This window comes from Oncorhynchus masou, chromosome 16 (genome assembly GCF_036934945.1).
Source record: "Oncorhynchus masou masou isolate Uvic2021 chromosome 16, UVic_Omas_1.1, whole genome shotgun sequence".
In the NCBI taxonomy this organism is placed as follows: domain Eukaryota; kingdom Metazoa; phylum Chordata; class Actinopteri; order Salmoniformes; family Salmonidae; genus Oncorhynchus; species Oncorhynchus masou.
The window spans coordinates 9,793,221-9,808,833 of NC_088227.1; the positions used below are offsets into that span (position 1 = coordinate 9,793,221).

General features: G+C 43.2%; 1 protein-coding gene across 1 annotated transcript; it reads right to left on the reverse strand.

Moving 5' to 3' along the window:
* Positions 1–2,229: 2,229 nt before the first annotated feature.
* On the reverse strand, positions 2,230–15,613 carry klf11a (Kruppel like factor 11a). The gene is made up of 4 exons (XM_064990701.1): positions 15,423–15,613; positions 13,216–13,467; positions 3,321–4,284; positions 2,230–3,180 (listed from the first exon to the last, which is right to left on the reverse strand). Exons 2-4 carry the CDS (start codon positions 13,456–13,458, stop codon positions 2,894–2,896), a joined length of 1,494 nt encoding a protein of 497 aa, XP_064846773.1. The 5' UTR covers positions 13,459–13,467; positions 15,423–15,613; the 3' UTR covers positions 2,230–2,893.

Here is a 15,613-nt window from a genome sequence, read left to right on the forward strand (position 1 = left end):
ACGAGGAGATGCATTGCAGTACTTAATGCAGCTGGTGTCCACACCAGATACTGACTGTTACTTTTGATTTTGAACACCCCTTTGTTCAGGGACACACTATTCCATTTCTGTTGGTCACATGTCTGTGGAACTTGTTCAGTTTATGTCTCAGTTGATGAATCTTGTTATGATCATACAAATATTTACACATGATAAGTTTGCTAAAAATAAACGCAGTTGACAGTGAGAGGACGTTTCGTTTTTTTGCTGAGTTTACATATGGAGGAGCGATGTCAGAGCGGAACGGACTAAGATACAGTAGAATAGTATAGAAAAACAGTATATACGCATGAGATGAGTAATGCTAGATATGTCAACATTAAGTGACAAAGAGACTGTAGAATAGTATAGAATACAGTATATACATATGAGATGAGTAATGCCAGATATGTAAACCTTATTAAAGTAACTAGTGTTCCATTCCTTAAAGTGGCCAGTGATTCCTAGTCTGCCTATAGGCAGCAGCCTCTAATGTGCTGGTGATGGCTGTTTAACACTCTGATGGCCTTGAGATAGAAGCTGTTTTTCATTCTCTCGGTCCCAGCTTTGATGCACCTGTTACTGACCCTCGCCTTCTGGATGATAGCCGGGTGAACAGGCAGTGGCTAGGGTGGTTGTCCTTGATGATTTTTTTGGGGCCTTACTGTGACATCGGGTGCTGTAGGTGTCCTGGAGGGCGAATAGTTTGCCCCCAGTAATACCTTGGGCAGACCGCACCACCCTCTGGAGAGCCTTGCGGTTGCAGAAGGTTGCAGTTGCCGTACCAGGCGGTTAGACAGCCTGACAGGATGCTTTCAATTGTGCATCTGTAAAAAAATTGTGAGGGTTTTAGGTGACAAGTTAAACTTCTTTACCCTCCTGAGGTTGAAGAGACTCTGTTGCGCCTTCTTCACCATTTCTGTGTATGGGTGGTCCATTTCAGATTGTCAGTGATGTGTACACAAAGGAACTTGAAGCTTTCCACCTTCTCCCCTGTGGTCCCGTCAGTGTAGATAAGGGGGGTGCACCCTCTGCTGTTTCTTGAAGTCGACGATCATCTCCTTTGTTTTGTTGACGTTGTGTGAGAGGTTATTTTCCAGGCACCACACTCCCAGAGCCCTCACCTCTTCCCTGTAGGCTGTCTTGTCATCATTGGTAATCAAGCCTACTACTGTTGTCGTCTGCAAACTTGATGATTGAGTTGGCCCCGCCGTTATGGGTGAACAGGGAGTACAGGACACCAGGTGTCGCAAGATAGCTGACTAGTGGTGGCTTTTCAGCAGCCTGATGGTCTGGGAGTAGAAGATATTGGCCAGTCTGTTAGTTTTTGCCATGAGGCCATAACTGCCCGTGTCTGAGTGATGGAAGCGGGGAGGCTGCCTTCCTGCGACACCTGATGTTGTAGGTGTCCTGGAGGGCAGGCAGTGCGCACCCAATTGTGTGTTTGGCTGAGCGTACCACCCTCTGTAGCGCCTTGCAGTCAGTGGCGGAGGAGTTGCCGTATCAGGCTGTGATGCTGCCCGACAGTATGCTCTAGATGGTGCTCCTGTAGAACACTGTGGGTCCTCCGGGACAAGCCGAATTTCTTCACCCTCATGAGTTTGAAGAGTTGCTGTGGTGCCTTTTTCACCATGGTGTCCGTGTGGTTTGAATATTACAACTCCTTGGAGATGTGTACGCCAAGGGAACTTGACGTTTTTGAGCGTCTCCACCGTGGCCTGGTTGATGAGGATGCCCAACCTGGTGTGTCGTGTGTCCATAAAGTTAAGAACTGGAAACCTGACAAGGCTTTACTTTATTCACACACGTTGTGAAGTATTTATTTCCACTGAGTGGTGCTGTTGGCCTATATTTTAGTGGGAGCGCTTTCAGGGACCTTTCAATATTTTGCTTATGTGAATGTCGGTCAGTAAGGCAAATGGGCGGGTACTGTGTTAGCCAGTTAAAATCCTCTGATCATATTCCAGCTGAATGGACATTTTCCAATTGGTCACACCCCCTTAGCACTCTAAAATACTGCAATGTGATTTGAGGAATGTTGTTACTGGGTGGTGGGATGAGACTGGTATTCGAAATCAAAGGGGATCGAGTGCAATTGTGTAACAGAATACGTAATATTGTCGCCAACACTGCTGAGAATGAGAAATAGCAAGATTGGGTGTTTCATCATCATGTTATTGAGAAAATATAGAGACCAAGTTTACTAGTGTATTTTATTTTGTATTTTATTATGGGGAAAAACAATGGGACTCATAATAATTACAATTGGCTACATTGAAAGCTAGTAAAACTACACATTGGGACATGGCATATCTATAGAATTCATTCATAAATGGATTACTCATATTATTAGTAGGGTGAGGCTTTATAAAGTATTTATTAAGTCATAATATACTGTATCTGTAATTCAAAAAAACATTCAAGCTATCAAACAGCACTTTTTAAGACAAATGTTTATTAAATAATATGCAAAGCAAGAAAGTAGGTAGTATCACAGTGAGGTATAATGTCCACTGACACATTTTAAAATATCAATAACATATATTCAATAAATGCAGATTGGAATACATGTAACATTCATATACAGATATTAATATATACATATTTATAATCACAGAGACAAATAGTAACAGAAAAGCACAATGCAAAGGCTTTGGCAAAAAGAGTGCATACATTTTGCTAAACATTACATACTGTATACATATTACAGATCGAAAGTACAAAACAAGCATAATAAAAAAATCCAGTGCAAGGTCAGTTTGTCTCCGTCCATGAATGAGTAGCAGCCTATAGTTTTTGTTTCATTTAAACCCCTGGTCTTGTGTGGTTGGTGGTGGTATATTGTCCTGAGATGACCGTACGGCCTGAGACCCAGCTAATTAGGGGAAGGGACCAGCACACTGAGAGAAAGGCTGGAGTTACTCGACGGACCCTTAGATGCCGCCATCTTGTTGACTTCAGTCGGCCACGTGGCGGTCCTCTTGGTGGTCATGTGTCGGCGAGCATGCTTGGTCAAGTGGTCGCTGCGCATGAAGCGGCGATCGCACATGTTACACACAAACTTCTTCTCGCCGGTGTGTGTTCGCCGGTGGCGGGAGAGCTCGTCGGAGCGGGCAAACTTCTTGTCGCAGCCCTCCCAGTGGCAGCTGAATGGTTTCTCACCTGGACGGCATGGGACAAATGGAAACTATATCAGTAGAAGATAACCCCACTACCTATTCAACATGACCATCAATCAAATTGCCATTGGTTAGAATATCCAGTAAATTGTCTAACAAGTGTGGTGGGGAGGTAGTACCTACCAGTGTGAGTTCTGAGATGGGCCTTGAGGTGGGAACTTTTGAAGTAGGTCTTCTTACAGCCCAGGAAGTTACAGACGTAGTTCCGTCTGCGGGAGAAGTCAGCTTGTGTGGCATTACTACTCTGCCCTGAGGGCATGTAAACTGGAGCTGGGGCCAGGGGCAGGAGCTTGGTGTTCCCGAGGGTCATGACAGTCTGTTGGCATGATGAGGCCTGGGAAACAGGGGACTGGGGAACCACAAACATCACCGTCCCGCGAGTCACTGAGGAGCCCACCAGCTGCAGCGGCTGGGGGAAGGAGGATGGTGACTGGGCTAGTATTGGCTTGGGCCCCCCCTGTGTCTGCATCTGCACCGGACCCCGATGGACAAACGCAGAGATCATCCCTGTCCGCCCATTGATTGGAAACACCTGGCAGAGGACCTGGGAGCTTTGGATGGGGAGTGAGGACCGGGAGGTGGCTGTGGCTTGGGATGAGGAACCTTCAGTGGGAGGAGTGGAGGGGCCTGTGCTGCTGTCAGGTGAGGATGGACTAACGTCCTTCTCTACCTTAACACACGGACCAGTGCTGCAGCTTTGTGGTTCAGTCTGCATGGGAATGGTCTCGGCCAAAGAGGCTGCTGTAGGGTTTCTGTTGGAGGAGGTGTGTTGTATCCCTATGAGGGACTGAGGTGGAATGTTGATACTGTGCTGTGAGAGGGCCCTGTCAGCAGTGTGACGGATAACGCTGGTCACCATGGCTCTGCTGGCTAGCTCTTGAGCTCCAGAGCTCTCGAAGAGGGGGGCCGTGCCAAGTTGTTGGCCCAGGAGAGGGGCATTCCTGTGGGGCAGACCTGCACAGAGTCTTGGCCGGGTTAAGACTGGTCTGGGGCCTGAGCTGGAGCTGGCCAATGAGGTGGTGGTGGTGAGGACAGCTGTGGAGGTGGAGGTCTCGGCAAAGATGGGGCTCTGAGGGGGGGTCATGCACTGGAAAAAAGGAAGAGAAAGATGAATTAAAGCAGGAATCGCAGGTCGTCCGTGACCCTATGCTGCCCCACTTCTGGTGTAGTGTTTTCACTTTGAACGAAAACAAAGGGGTTGAGCCCTGGGCTGGCCTTCTAGGCTAAGTGTGTCTTTGCGCTAATACCGCCTACTCGAATGACCCTGCTGCCCCGGAGCCAGTGTTGCCAACTTAGTGACTTTGTCGTTACATTTTGCAACTTTTACTTGGAAATGTTTCTCATGGAAATTTCAGCTACTTTTCAGGCTGCCTTTGGAGTGTTTTGACACAGAGGGTTTCTATGGTTTTGATAGCATTTAGCGACATTCCCCACTCAATTCTGCTGAAACCGTGAGTGGGAGAAACTGTCTGTGCAACAGAAGTCACATCAATGGTGCATACACAGACAGAGAAGCACAAGGGGGGGGGGGGGGGGGGTGCGGCTGGAGAGGGGGTGAAACGCTACGTCAGGGACTGTAGCTGTGCCGCATCAATGCAAATTGGTGCTGGGATGTCATCGCAGCAATGTGATCTAGCGACTTCTAGCTTAATCAAGGAGCCAGTAGTGGATCACACTGAAAAATAGTTGGTATTTTTTGTTATGCTTTGTGATTCAATAGTTATTTTGTTGGTAATCTACCAAAATAGTTAGCTATGTTTGCCTATTGAGCACACTGCCTGCCTATATACAGCATTGATTTCCTACCTAGTGTGAACTACCCACCAGAAAGACTGAATACCCAGCGTGGTCAGACAAGTTAACAATGGCTCATCTGCATGACACATTGGTAGACTATGGGCCATAAAGTCATAGGATGGTCACATTAGCATTACACATGTTAAACTGGTTACAGCGCAACATCACATCCTTCGGAAAGTATTCAGATTCCTTGACATTTTGTTAGGTTACAGCCTAAATATTTTTTTCCCCTCATCAATCTACACACAATACCCCATAATGGCAAAGCAAAATCAGGTTTAGAACGTTTTGCTAATTTATTAAAAATAAAAAACTTAAATATGACATTTATATAAGTATTCAGACTCTTTACTCAGTACTTTGTCAGCGATTACAGCCTTGCGTATTCTTGGATATGCTGCTACAAGCTTGGCACACTTGTATTGGAGAGTTTCTCCCATTCTTCTCTGCAGATCCTCTCAAGCTCTGTCAGGTTGCTGCACAGCTACTTTCAGGTCTCTCCAGGGATGTTCGATCGGGTTCAAGTCCAGGCTCTGGCTGGGCCACTCAAGGACTTGTCCCGAAGCCACTCCTGCATTGTCTTGGCTGTGTGCTTAGGGTTGTTGTCCTGTTGGTAGATGAACCTTCGCCCCAGTCTGAGGTCCTGAGCGCGCTGGAGCAGGTTTTCATCAAGGATCTCTCTGTACTTTGTTCCGTTCATCTTTCCCTCGATCGTGACTAGTTTCACAGTCCCTGCCACTGAAAAACATCCCCACAGCATGATGCTGACACCACCATGCTTAACCGTAGGGATGGTGCCAGGTTTCCTCCAGACATGACGCTTGGCATTTAGGCCAACAAGTTCCATCTTGGTTTCATCAGACCAGATAATCATGGTCTGAGTCCTTTAGGTGCCTTTTGGCAAACACCAAGTGGGTTGTCATGTGCCTTTTATTGAGGAGTGGCTTCCATCTGGACACTCTACCATAAAGGCCTGATTGGTGGAGTGCTGCAGAGATGGCTGTCCTTCTGGAAGGTTCTCCCATCTCCACAGAGGAGCTCTATCAGAGTGACTATCGGGTTCTTGGTCACCTCCCTGACCAAGCAAGGCCCTTCTCCCCTGATTGCTCAGTTTGGCCAGGCGTTCAGCTCTAGGAAGAGTCTTGGTGGTTCCAAACTTCTTCCATTTAAGAATGTGTTCTTGGGTTCCTTCAAGGCTGCAGACATTTTTTGGTACTCTTCCCCAGATCTGTGCCTCGACACAATTGTGTCTCGGAGCTCTGATATGCACTGTCAACTGTGAGACCTTAAAGACAGGTGTGTGCCTTTCCAAATTATGTCCAATCAATTGAATTTACCACAGGTGGACTCTAATGAAGTTGTAGAAACATCTCAAGGATGATCAATGGAAACAACAGGATGCAACTGAGCTCAATTTCGAGTCTCAGATCAAAGGGTCTGAATACTTATGTTAAGGTATTTCTGTTTTTTGCTAAAATAAATCAACTGTTTTTGATTTGTCATTATGGGATATTGTGTATAGAATTGTTTTTATTTAATTTTAGAATAAGGCTGTAATGGAAAAAGTCAAAAGGGTCTGAATACTTCCTGAATGCACTGCATGTAAAATATACTGTTGTGACTGGCTTATTTGGTGGTAATACCCCCCCCCCCCTCCCCTCCCCATTTAGCTGTAGTAAACAAAGTAGATGTCAATGGCCGATTTTTAAGTTTTCATAACAATCGGTAATCTGTATTTTTGGACACCGGTCGTGGACGTTTTTTTTTTTACACCTTTATTTAACTAGGCAAGTCAGTTAAGAACACATTCTTATTTTCAATGACGGCTGAGGAACGGTGGTTTAACTGCCTTGTTCAGGGGCAGAACGACTGATTTTTACCTTGTCAGCTCGGGAATTCATTTTTGCAACCTTCTGGTTACTAGTCCAACGCTCTAACCACCTGCCTTACATTGCACTCCACGAGGAGCCTGTGTGGCAGGCTGACTACCTGTTACGCGAGGGCAGCAAGAAGCCAAGGTAAGTTGCTAGCTAGCATTAAACTTATCTTATAAAAAACAATCAATCTTAACACAATCACTAGTTAACTACACATGGTTGATGATATTACTAGTTTATCTAGCATGTCTGCGTTGCATATAATCGATACGGTGCCTGTTAATTTCTCATCGAATCACAGCCTACTTTGCCAAACAGGTGATGATTTTAACAAGCGCATTCGCGAAAAAAGCACTGTCGTTGCACCAATGTGTACCTAACCATAAACATCAATGCCATTCTTTAAAATCAATATACAAGTATATATTTTTAAACCTGCATATTTAGTTAATATTGCCCGCTAATATGAATTTCTTATAACTTGGGAAATTGTGTCACTTCTCTTGCATTCCATGCAAGCAGTCAGGGTATATGCAGCAGTTTGGACCACCTGGCTCATTGCGAGCAGACCATTTATTCCTAATAAAGACCATAATTAATTTGCCAGAATTGTACATGCCATCCGTTAGAACGGTTCCCTACTTCACTGAAAGAATAAACGTTCTGTTTTCTAAATGATAGTTTCCGGATTTGACCATATTAATGACTAAAGGCTCGTATTTCTGTGTGTTATTAAGTCTATGATTTGATATTTGATAGAGCAGTCTGACTGAGGGATGGTAGGCAGCAGCAGCAGGCTCGTAAGCATTCATTCAAACAGCACTTTCTTGGGTTTGCTAGCAGCTCTTCGCTGTGCTTCAAGCATTGATCTGTTTATGACTTCAAGCCTATCAACTCCCGAGATTAGGCTGGTGTAACCGATGTGAAATGGCTAGCTAGTTAGCGGGGTGCGTGCTAATAGCGTTTCAAACGCCACTCGCTCTGAGACTTGGAGTAGTTGTTCCACTTGCTCTGCAAGGGCTGTGGCTTTTGTGGAGCGATGGGTAACGATGCTTCGAGGGTGGCTGTTGTGTTCCTGGTTCGAGCCCAGGTAGGAGCGAGGAGAGGAACGGAAGCTATACTGTTACACTGGCAATACTAAAGTGCCTGTAAGAACATCCAACAGTCAAAGGTTAATTAAATACAAATGGTATAGAGAGAAATAGTCCTATAATTCCTATAATAACTACAACCTAAAACTTCTTACCTGGGAATATTGAAGACTCATGTTAAAAGGAACCACCAGCTTTCATTTGTTCTCATGTTCTGAGCAAGGAACTGAAACATTAGCTTTCTTACATAGCACATATTGCACTTTTACTTTCTTCTCCAACACTTTGTTTTTGCATTATTTAAACCAAATTGAACAGGTTTCATTATTTATTTGAGGCTAAATTGATTTGACCGGATTCTACCATATTAATGACCTAAGGCTCGTATTTCTGTATGTTATTATATTATAATTAAGTCTATGATTTGATAGAGCAGTCTGACTGAGTGATGGTAGGCAGCAGCAGGCTCGTAAGCATTCATTCAAACAGCACTTTCATGCGTTTTGCCAGCAGCTCTTCGCTATGCTTCAAGCATTGTGCTGTTTATGACTTCAAGCCTATCAACTCCCGAGATTAGGCTGGTGTAACTGATGTGAAATGGCTATCTAGTTAGCGGGGTGTGCGCTAATAGCATTTCAAACGTCACTCGCTCTGAGACTTGGAGCAGTTGTTCCCCTTGCTCTGCATTGGTAACGCTGCTTCGAGGGTGGCTGTTGTCGATGTTAAGGTTTTCTTGCGGTGAAGGAGAGGCGGACCAAAATGCAGCGTGGTTACTTGTATACATCTTCAATAAAGATGAAACCACGAACAATACAAAACAACAAATGTAACGTGAAAACCTAAACAGCCTATCTGGTGCAAACAAACACAGAGACGGGAACAATCACCCACAAAACACTCAAAGAATATGGCTGCCTAAATATGGTTCCCAATCAGAGACAACGATAAACACCTGCCTCTGATTGAGAACCACTTCAGGCAACCATAGACTTTTCTAGATAACCCCACTATACCACAATCCCGATACCTACAAAAAAAACAAGACAAAACACAGCACATAATAAACCCATGTCACACCCGGGCCTGACCAAAATAATAAAGAAAACACAAAATACTAAGACCAGGGCGTGACAGTCGATGTGTTCCTGGTTCGAGCCCAGGTAGAGGCAGGGAGAGGGATGGAAGCTATACTGTTACACTGGCAATACTAAAGTGACTATAATAACATCCAATAGTCAAAGGTATATGAAATACAAACCGTAGAGAGAAATAGTCCTATAATTTCTATAATAACTACAACCTAAAACTTCTTACCTGGGAATATTGAAGACTCATGTTAAAAGGAACCACCAGCTTTGAAAACAAAACGTTTATTCTTTCAGTGAAATAAGGAACCGTTCCGTATTTTATCTAACGGATGGCATCCCTAAGTCTAAATATTGCTGTTACATTGCACAACCTTCAATGTTATGTCATAATTACGTAAAATGCTGGCAATGAGCCAGGCGGCCCAAACTGTTGCATATACCTTGAATCTGCGTGCAATGAACGCAAGAGAAGAGACACAATTTCACCTGGTTAATATTGCCTGCTAACCTTTCTTTTAGCTAAATATATAGGTTTAAAAAATGTATACTTCTGTGTATTGATTTTAAGAAAGGCATTGATGTTTATGGTTAGGTACACGTTGGAGCAACGACAGTCCTTTTTCGCGAATGCGCACCGTATCGATTATATGCAACGCAGGACACGCTAGATAATCTAGTAATATCATCAAAGATGTGTAGTTAACTAGTAATTATGATTAATTGATTGATTGTTTTTTATAAGATAAGTTTAATGCTAGCTAGCAACTTACCTTGGCTTCTTACTGCATTCGCGTAACAGGCAGGCTCCTCGTGAGGCAGGTGGTTAGAGCGGTGGACAAGTTAACCGTAAGTTTGCAAGATTGAATCCCTGAGCTGACAAGGTACAAATCTGTCGTTCTGCCCCTGAACAAGGCAGTTTTAACCCATCGTTCCTAGGCCGTCATTGAAAATAAGAATGTGTTCTTAACTGACTTGCCTCATTAAATAAAGTTGTAAAAAATGTATTTGTTAAAAATTTCAACAAATCTAAACAAATATTCGGCGTCCAAAAATACAGAGTTCCGATTGTTATGAAATCTTGAAATCGGCCCTAATTAATCGGCCATTCCGATTAATCGGTCGACCTCTGGTATGTTCTCACTAATGTACTCATATTTTATCAATATTATGTTATTGTTCTGGACCTGTTAGTTGTTGAGCACCCCCTAGTGGCAGTTTATGTGCAGCAGGGTGGAATTTAACTGTTTGTGTCATGTGACAGGAAGCAGTTTCTGAAGCAGTTTCTGAAGTGAAGCAATGTTTGATAGAGTAGTTATAATCCTTCAACATCCTTCTATATAAGCTTTGTAATACACCATGTCTGTAAGTACATTTGTTTATTAACACAAGATAAATGTTTATCACATATCATTTTCATGCTTCTGTAATAGATTGAAAATTAAGTTAACGGTTAGCTACTTTGCATTAGCTTTAGTGCTATTTCTCCCCAGGGACATCTAGCTGAGTAATATCAAGCATACAGTTGCATTCTAGTAACTTTATTTTATATTTGACTCTAGATTGAGTACTCTTATCCCTTATATTTAGTGCAGTTATTGTGGAATACATTCTGTGCTCTATAATACTGTAACTGAAAACATACTTTACTGTTTGTTGCAGTTTCACACTGTGATTCAAGTAAACTTCCAAAACGGCACCCTGTTTCTCACTGAGTTATTTAAATGAGTGTTTAGCTAACTGGATAGCTGGGTAAGGGGTATTTAGCTAGTCCAGTATAGTTATCAAATCAAAATCCCTTTTTATTTTGGCATATGCAGGATGTTCAGCATATGGGGATATGACGTATTGTACCATGTACTATGAAATAACAATTTGTTTCATGTTTTCCCACAATGTCAACCTATGCACAGGATAGCTTGGACTTGTTGGATGGAGGAAACATAGTCAGCCATAGATGTGAATATCCTAACCCTTCAGCTACACTACATGCGTCGCCATCAGCAGTGCCCATGTGACGTTCTACCTGCTACACCAGAACCCAACTAAATAAACATTTCAATTCAAGATAGAAATAAGGTTTTGTGTCAGCCATTGAGAATTGACCCTCTGTAGCAGAGCAGTAAGGATGCATTGTGGTTATACCGGCTCTGATGACCTTCTAGTAGGAGATGAAAGGTGGGAACCAGGAACAGCACATAACAGTTTGTGGCCTGAAGGTGAGGGACCTGGCAACAGAGTTGTTATTCCAAGCTGCTGTGAAGTACTGGCCTCCCGTGATCCACTTCAGCAAATTTGAGGCTTTATTCCTGGGAGCTGGTAGCTAGCTGTACATGTCCTGCCTTGTGTGTGTGTGTGTTTCATTTAAGTTCTACAAGTGTTCAGTTGTCATTGTAATTGTCCCATTTCTTTTTAGAAATCAGTCACATTTTTGTTTTTAATTGTGAATTCAAATGTAAATGTGGATTTTTACATAACAGATTTGTGGTCATTTTATCATGCAGTAAGTAATCCAAGTTATCCATGGTTCTGTTACACTGACAGTGTTGATGGTGATTGGAAAGAAAAAGTTATATCACTCAAATAAATTGAAATCCTTATTTGCGCAAGTGTCAATGGCCTTTCCAAACCAAAAATGTCAGAATACAGAAAATGTTAGCTAGCTAGCTAAGTATGTGTTAGCTAGCTTGAACACTGGACACACTACGTTTAGCAGCTAATGTAGCTAGGAGGCTAAAAATGCAACTAACACTTACAATGCATTCGGAAAATATTCAGACCCCTTGACTTTTTCCACATTTTGTTAAAGCATTTGTTACAAACAAGATTCTCTGGTCTGATGAAACCAAGATTGAACTCTTTGGCCTGCATGCCAAGTGTCACGTCTGGAGGAAAACTGGCAACATCCCTACGGTGAAGCATGGTGGTGGCAGCGTCATACTGTGGGGGTGTTTTTCAGAGGCAAGGACTGGGAGATTAGTCAGGATCGAGGGATGAACGGAGCAAAGTTGAGAGAGATCCTTGATGAAAACCTGCTCCAGAGCACTCAGGACCTCATACTGGGGCGAAGGTTCACCTTCAGACAGGACAACGACCCTAAGCACACAGCCAAGACAACGCAGGAGTGGCTTCGGGACAAGTCTCTGAATGTTCTTGAGTGGCCCAGCCAGAGCCCGGACTTGGACCCGATCGAACATCCCTGGAGACCTGAAAATAGCGCTGCAGCAACCTGACAGAGCTTGAGAGGATCTGCAGGGAAGAATGGGAGAAACTGCCCAAATAAAGGTGTGCCAAGCTTATAGCGTCGTACCCAAGAAGACTCCTGAGGCTGTCATTGCTGCCAAAGGTGCTTCAACAACGTACTGTGTGAAATGTCTGAATACTTATCTAAATGTGATATTTCATTTATTTATTTTTTGCTTTATCTTTATGTGGTATTATGTGTATATTAATGAGGAAGAAAACAATTGAATACATTTTTAGAATAAGGCTGTAATGTAACAAATGTGGAAAAAGTCAAGGGGTCTGAATACCTTCCCGAATGCACTGTACCTAACGTTACCAGTCCATGAGAGCGGTGGCCATGTTGGCGTCACTCTTTCCCCTTTCAAAATTAACTCCAATGTTAATCCGGTTTCTGGGTTGGTCATGAACAGTCGTTTTCTCGCTTCTTTTTCTCTATTGGGGTCGTTGATTCAGATCCAAGAACAGAGAATGATACCTGTTGACTACGTCTGCTCTGTTTGTGTCTGGCAGCTGTAATGTTAGATTGCAAGTGAATCTCACATCCTCTCCAGCTCCGGGGCAGCGGGATTAGCCACACACCTAGCCCAGAAGACCAGCCCAAAACGGCTCAGGGCTCAATCCCCTTGTTTTCGTTCCATTTGAACCCACTACACAAGAAGTGGCGCGGCATAAGGTTGCCCACCACCTGCGGATCCCTGCTTTAAACATTTTAACTCTCAAATGTGACACAAACCCATTCAATTCTCTATTGCAAAAAAAGCTGATTGTAGTTTTGAATAAAATGGCAGCCTCTGGTTAGTCCCAACCAATCATTTTTCTATACTCAGGCTACTAGACTAACTACGGTTGGCATAGAAAAGTGATATTTTACAGTAGAAATTCAAAACCACTGAGGCCTACATAATGGGATTCAACTCACCAGTGATGAGAGTGCGATCAGATCCTTGGGGGACTCCATGCTCTCAGGGTGCAGGAGGAGAGAGTCGCAGGAGTCAGAGGTAGGTGTCAGGGGGCGTGGCTTGTGGTTTGGTGACCTTTGACCCCAGGAGCTCATGCTGACGAGCGCCTCAGCGGCCTCCAGGTCGTGGTACTCAAAGGTGCTGCAGCAGGACTGCTCACTGTCGTACCTGTTCCTCTCCATCATCATCACCCTGATGTCCATTAGATCAGCCTGATGGGAGGCCACAGGGAAAATGCACCGCCAATCACCATCTGTGTCCCAAAATGGAACCCTTTTCCCTATATAGTGCACTACCTTTGACCAGAGCCCTATTGGCCATTAGATCAGATGGAGTGTGGGAGAGGATGCACCATTAATCAGACCAGAAATCAGTTTAGGCAATACTAACATGCACTCTAGTCTATTTATTCCCCCACCCCCCAAATAAAGAAAATTCTGTGCAAAAAATTATATTGAGACTGGCCCAGTGGGCTGAAGATGGACCAGCCCATCTGGTATTTGCCCAAACTGCCCATTAGCCAGTCCACTTCTTACTGCTGCTCTTAGGCAAAAAAAATTTTTTTTTTTAATCTATTTTTTTACTTAACTCTTATTTTTCTAAACGGCATTGTTGGTTAAGGGCTTGTAAGTATGCATTTCACTGTTGTATTCGGTGCATGTGACAAATACAATTTGATTTGATCACAATTACAGCTCAATAGCTTCTGATGGCTGCAGACTCTTTTCAACACTGACATCTATCTCACTAAATATATCTAGAGTCCTACTACTGCAATGGTTCCCTCAGATGGTTTTAGCTCAAGTTATGAACCACATAAGCCTAAAAATGGTGGAAAACACATAGACAATAGTCAATGAACAAGGGCTGGGTATTCTTCTAGATGTGCATGTAGCTATGTAGTGCAGTTTGTTGTCATCCGCTGAATGCTCAGCTGCACGTAGTGAGGCTGCTCGCTGCTTTAGAGGAATGGCGAGAGAGAGGGGCCACACTGCAACGCTAAGCTAACAGCAGCCATTTGAGCGGGTGGCTGGCAGGTGGGTGCATCCAATCCTCCCAGTTCCCAGTAGCTCACATAACATTGGACATCACCAAAAATAGACATGTAAGTAATGTGCTACATCAACAACAAAAACCCAGAATAGTCGATTTGATTAACATGCAAGAACTGTTGAGGGGGTGTGGGCCGCATCAGGAAGTATTGGGTTGAATTGAGAACCCCCGCCTCTTATTGAACTGCTTGAGGACACTCTCCAGCAATAACAACCAGCCACTTGTTTTATTGACACACATGGAAGCAGCTCATAATCCAATTCAATTCCAATCTTCATGCTTTTATCAATTAGCTCATCTATGAATCAATCGTCAATTTATGTCCAAAATGTTCAACCAAGCAGACTGATAATGGCACATAGTAATACAACAAACACAGTAGTCTAGTTGAGCCCCGCTAAAATGCAAAATGAGATGTACAGTTCCATTTGGCTTTTAGGGCCACAATTAAAATGTAACACGATATCAAATAAAATTTTATTCGTCACATACACAGTTTACAGCAGGTATAATATCATGTGCAACGAAATGCTTATGAGCTAGCTCCCGCAACAATGCAGTACATTAATCAATAATAAAAATAAGTAAAAAAACAAAACAAGTAATGGAGTAGGTAGTATGCATATTAATAATGGACTGTATTTACAAATATAAAATGGGCAGTGACTTGGTCACGCAGTAGAATAAATAGTATATAATAGAACAGCAGCGTCGTGTGTGTGTGTGAGAGAGTTCTGAGCGCATGTGTGTGTTTGTGTAACAATGTGTGTGTGTAACAATTTAAAATAACAACGTATAATAATATTGAAAAAAGTATTATTACAATGTAACAATGCATTGATATAAGGCGGATATAATGTAGCAATGTGTGATCACACAGTTGATACACTGGCCGTTGCGCGGGGATACTAGTTTCATTCTGACTTCAAATAAACCAGACTGCCTGGGTTAAAAGAACATCACGTTCAACTTGGGCGGCTTGCTTCAATGCATTCAATTCAAGTTATATAATGATGTAATGTGTGTGTGTGTGTTTGTGTGTGTGTGTGTAACTTATCGATGGTCTTGAAATACCCGAAGATTTAACATTTAAAGTAAAAATCAATCAACTTACCCGACAAGATTGCTATGAATTCGGGGGTGATGTGAAAGTCACCATATGGAAAGTATGAGTAAAACAATAATAGTAGAGACAGTAGCAATTTAACCACTCAACGAGCCCTGAGCACACAAGTATTCCCGCTGCCAGTTGTTGAGACTGGCCTTAGCTGAGTGAATCAAAAGGGGAGACGAAAAAAACAGAAA

Coding starts and splice junctions, on each gene's coding strand:
- klf11a (XM_064990701.1), bottom strand. CDS start 13,458: ATGGACATCAGGGTGATGATGATGGAGAGGAACAGGTACGACAGTGAG. Junction 4,285..13,215: donor TGATCGCACTCTCATCACTG/GTGAGTTGAATC, acceptor CCTTTTTTCCAG/TGCATGACCCCCCCTCAGAG. Junction 3,181..3,320: donor CCATCTCAGAACTCACACTG/GTAGGTACTACC, acceptor CATGCCGTCCAG/GTGAGAAACCATTCAGCTGC.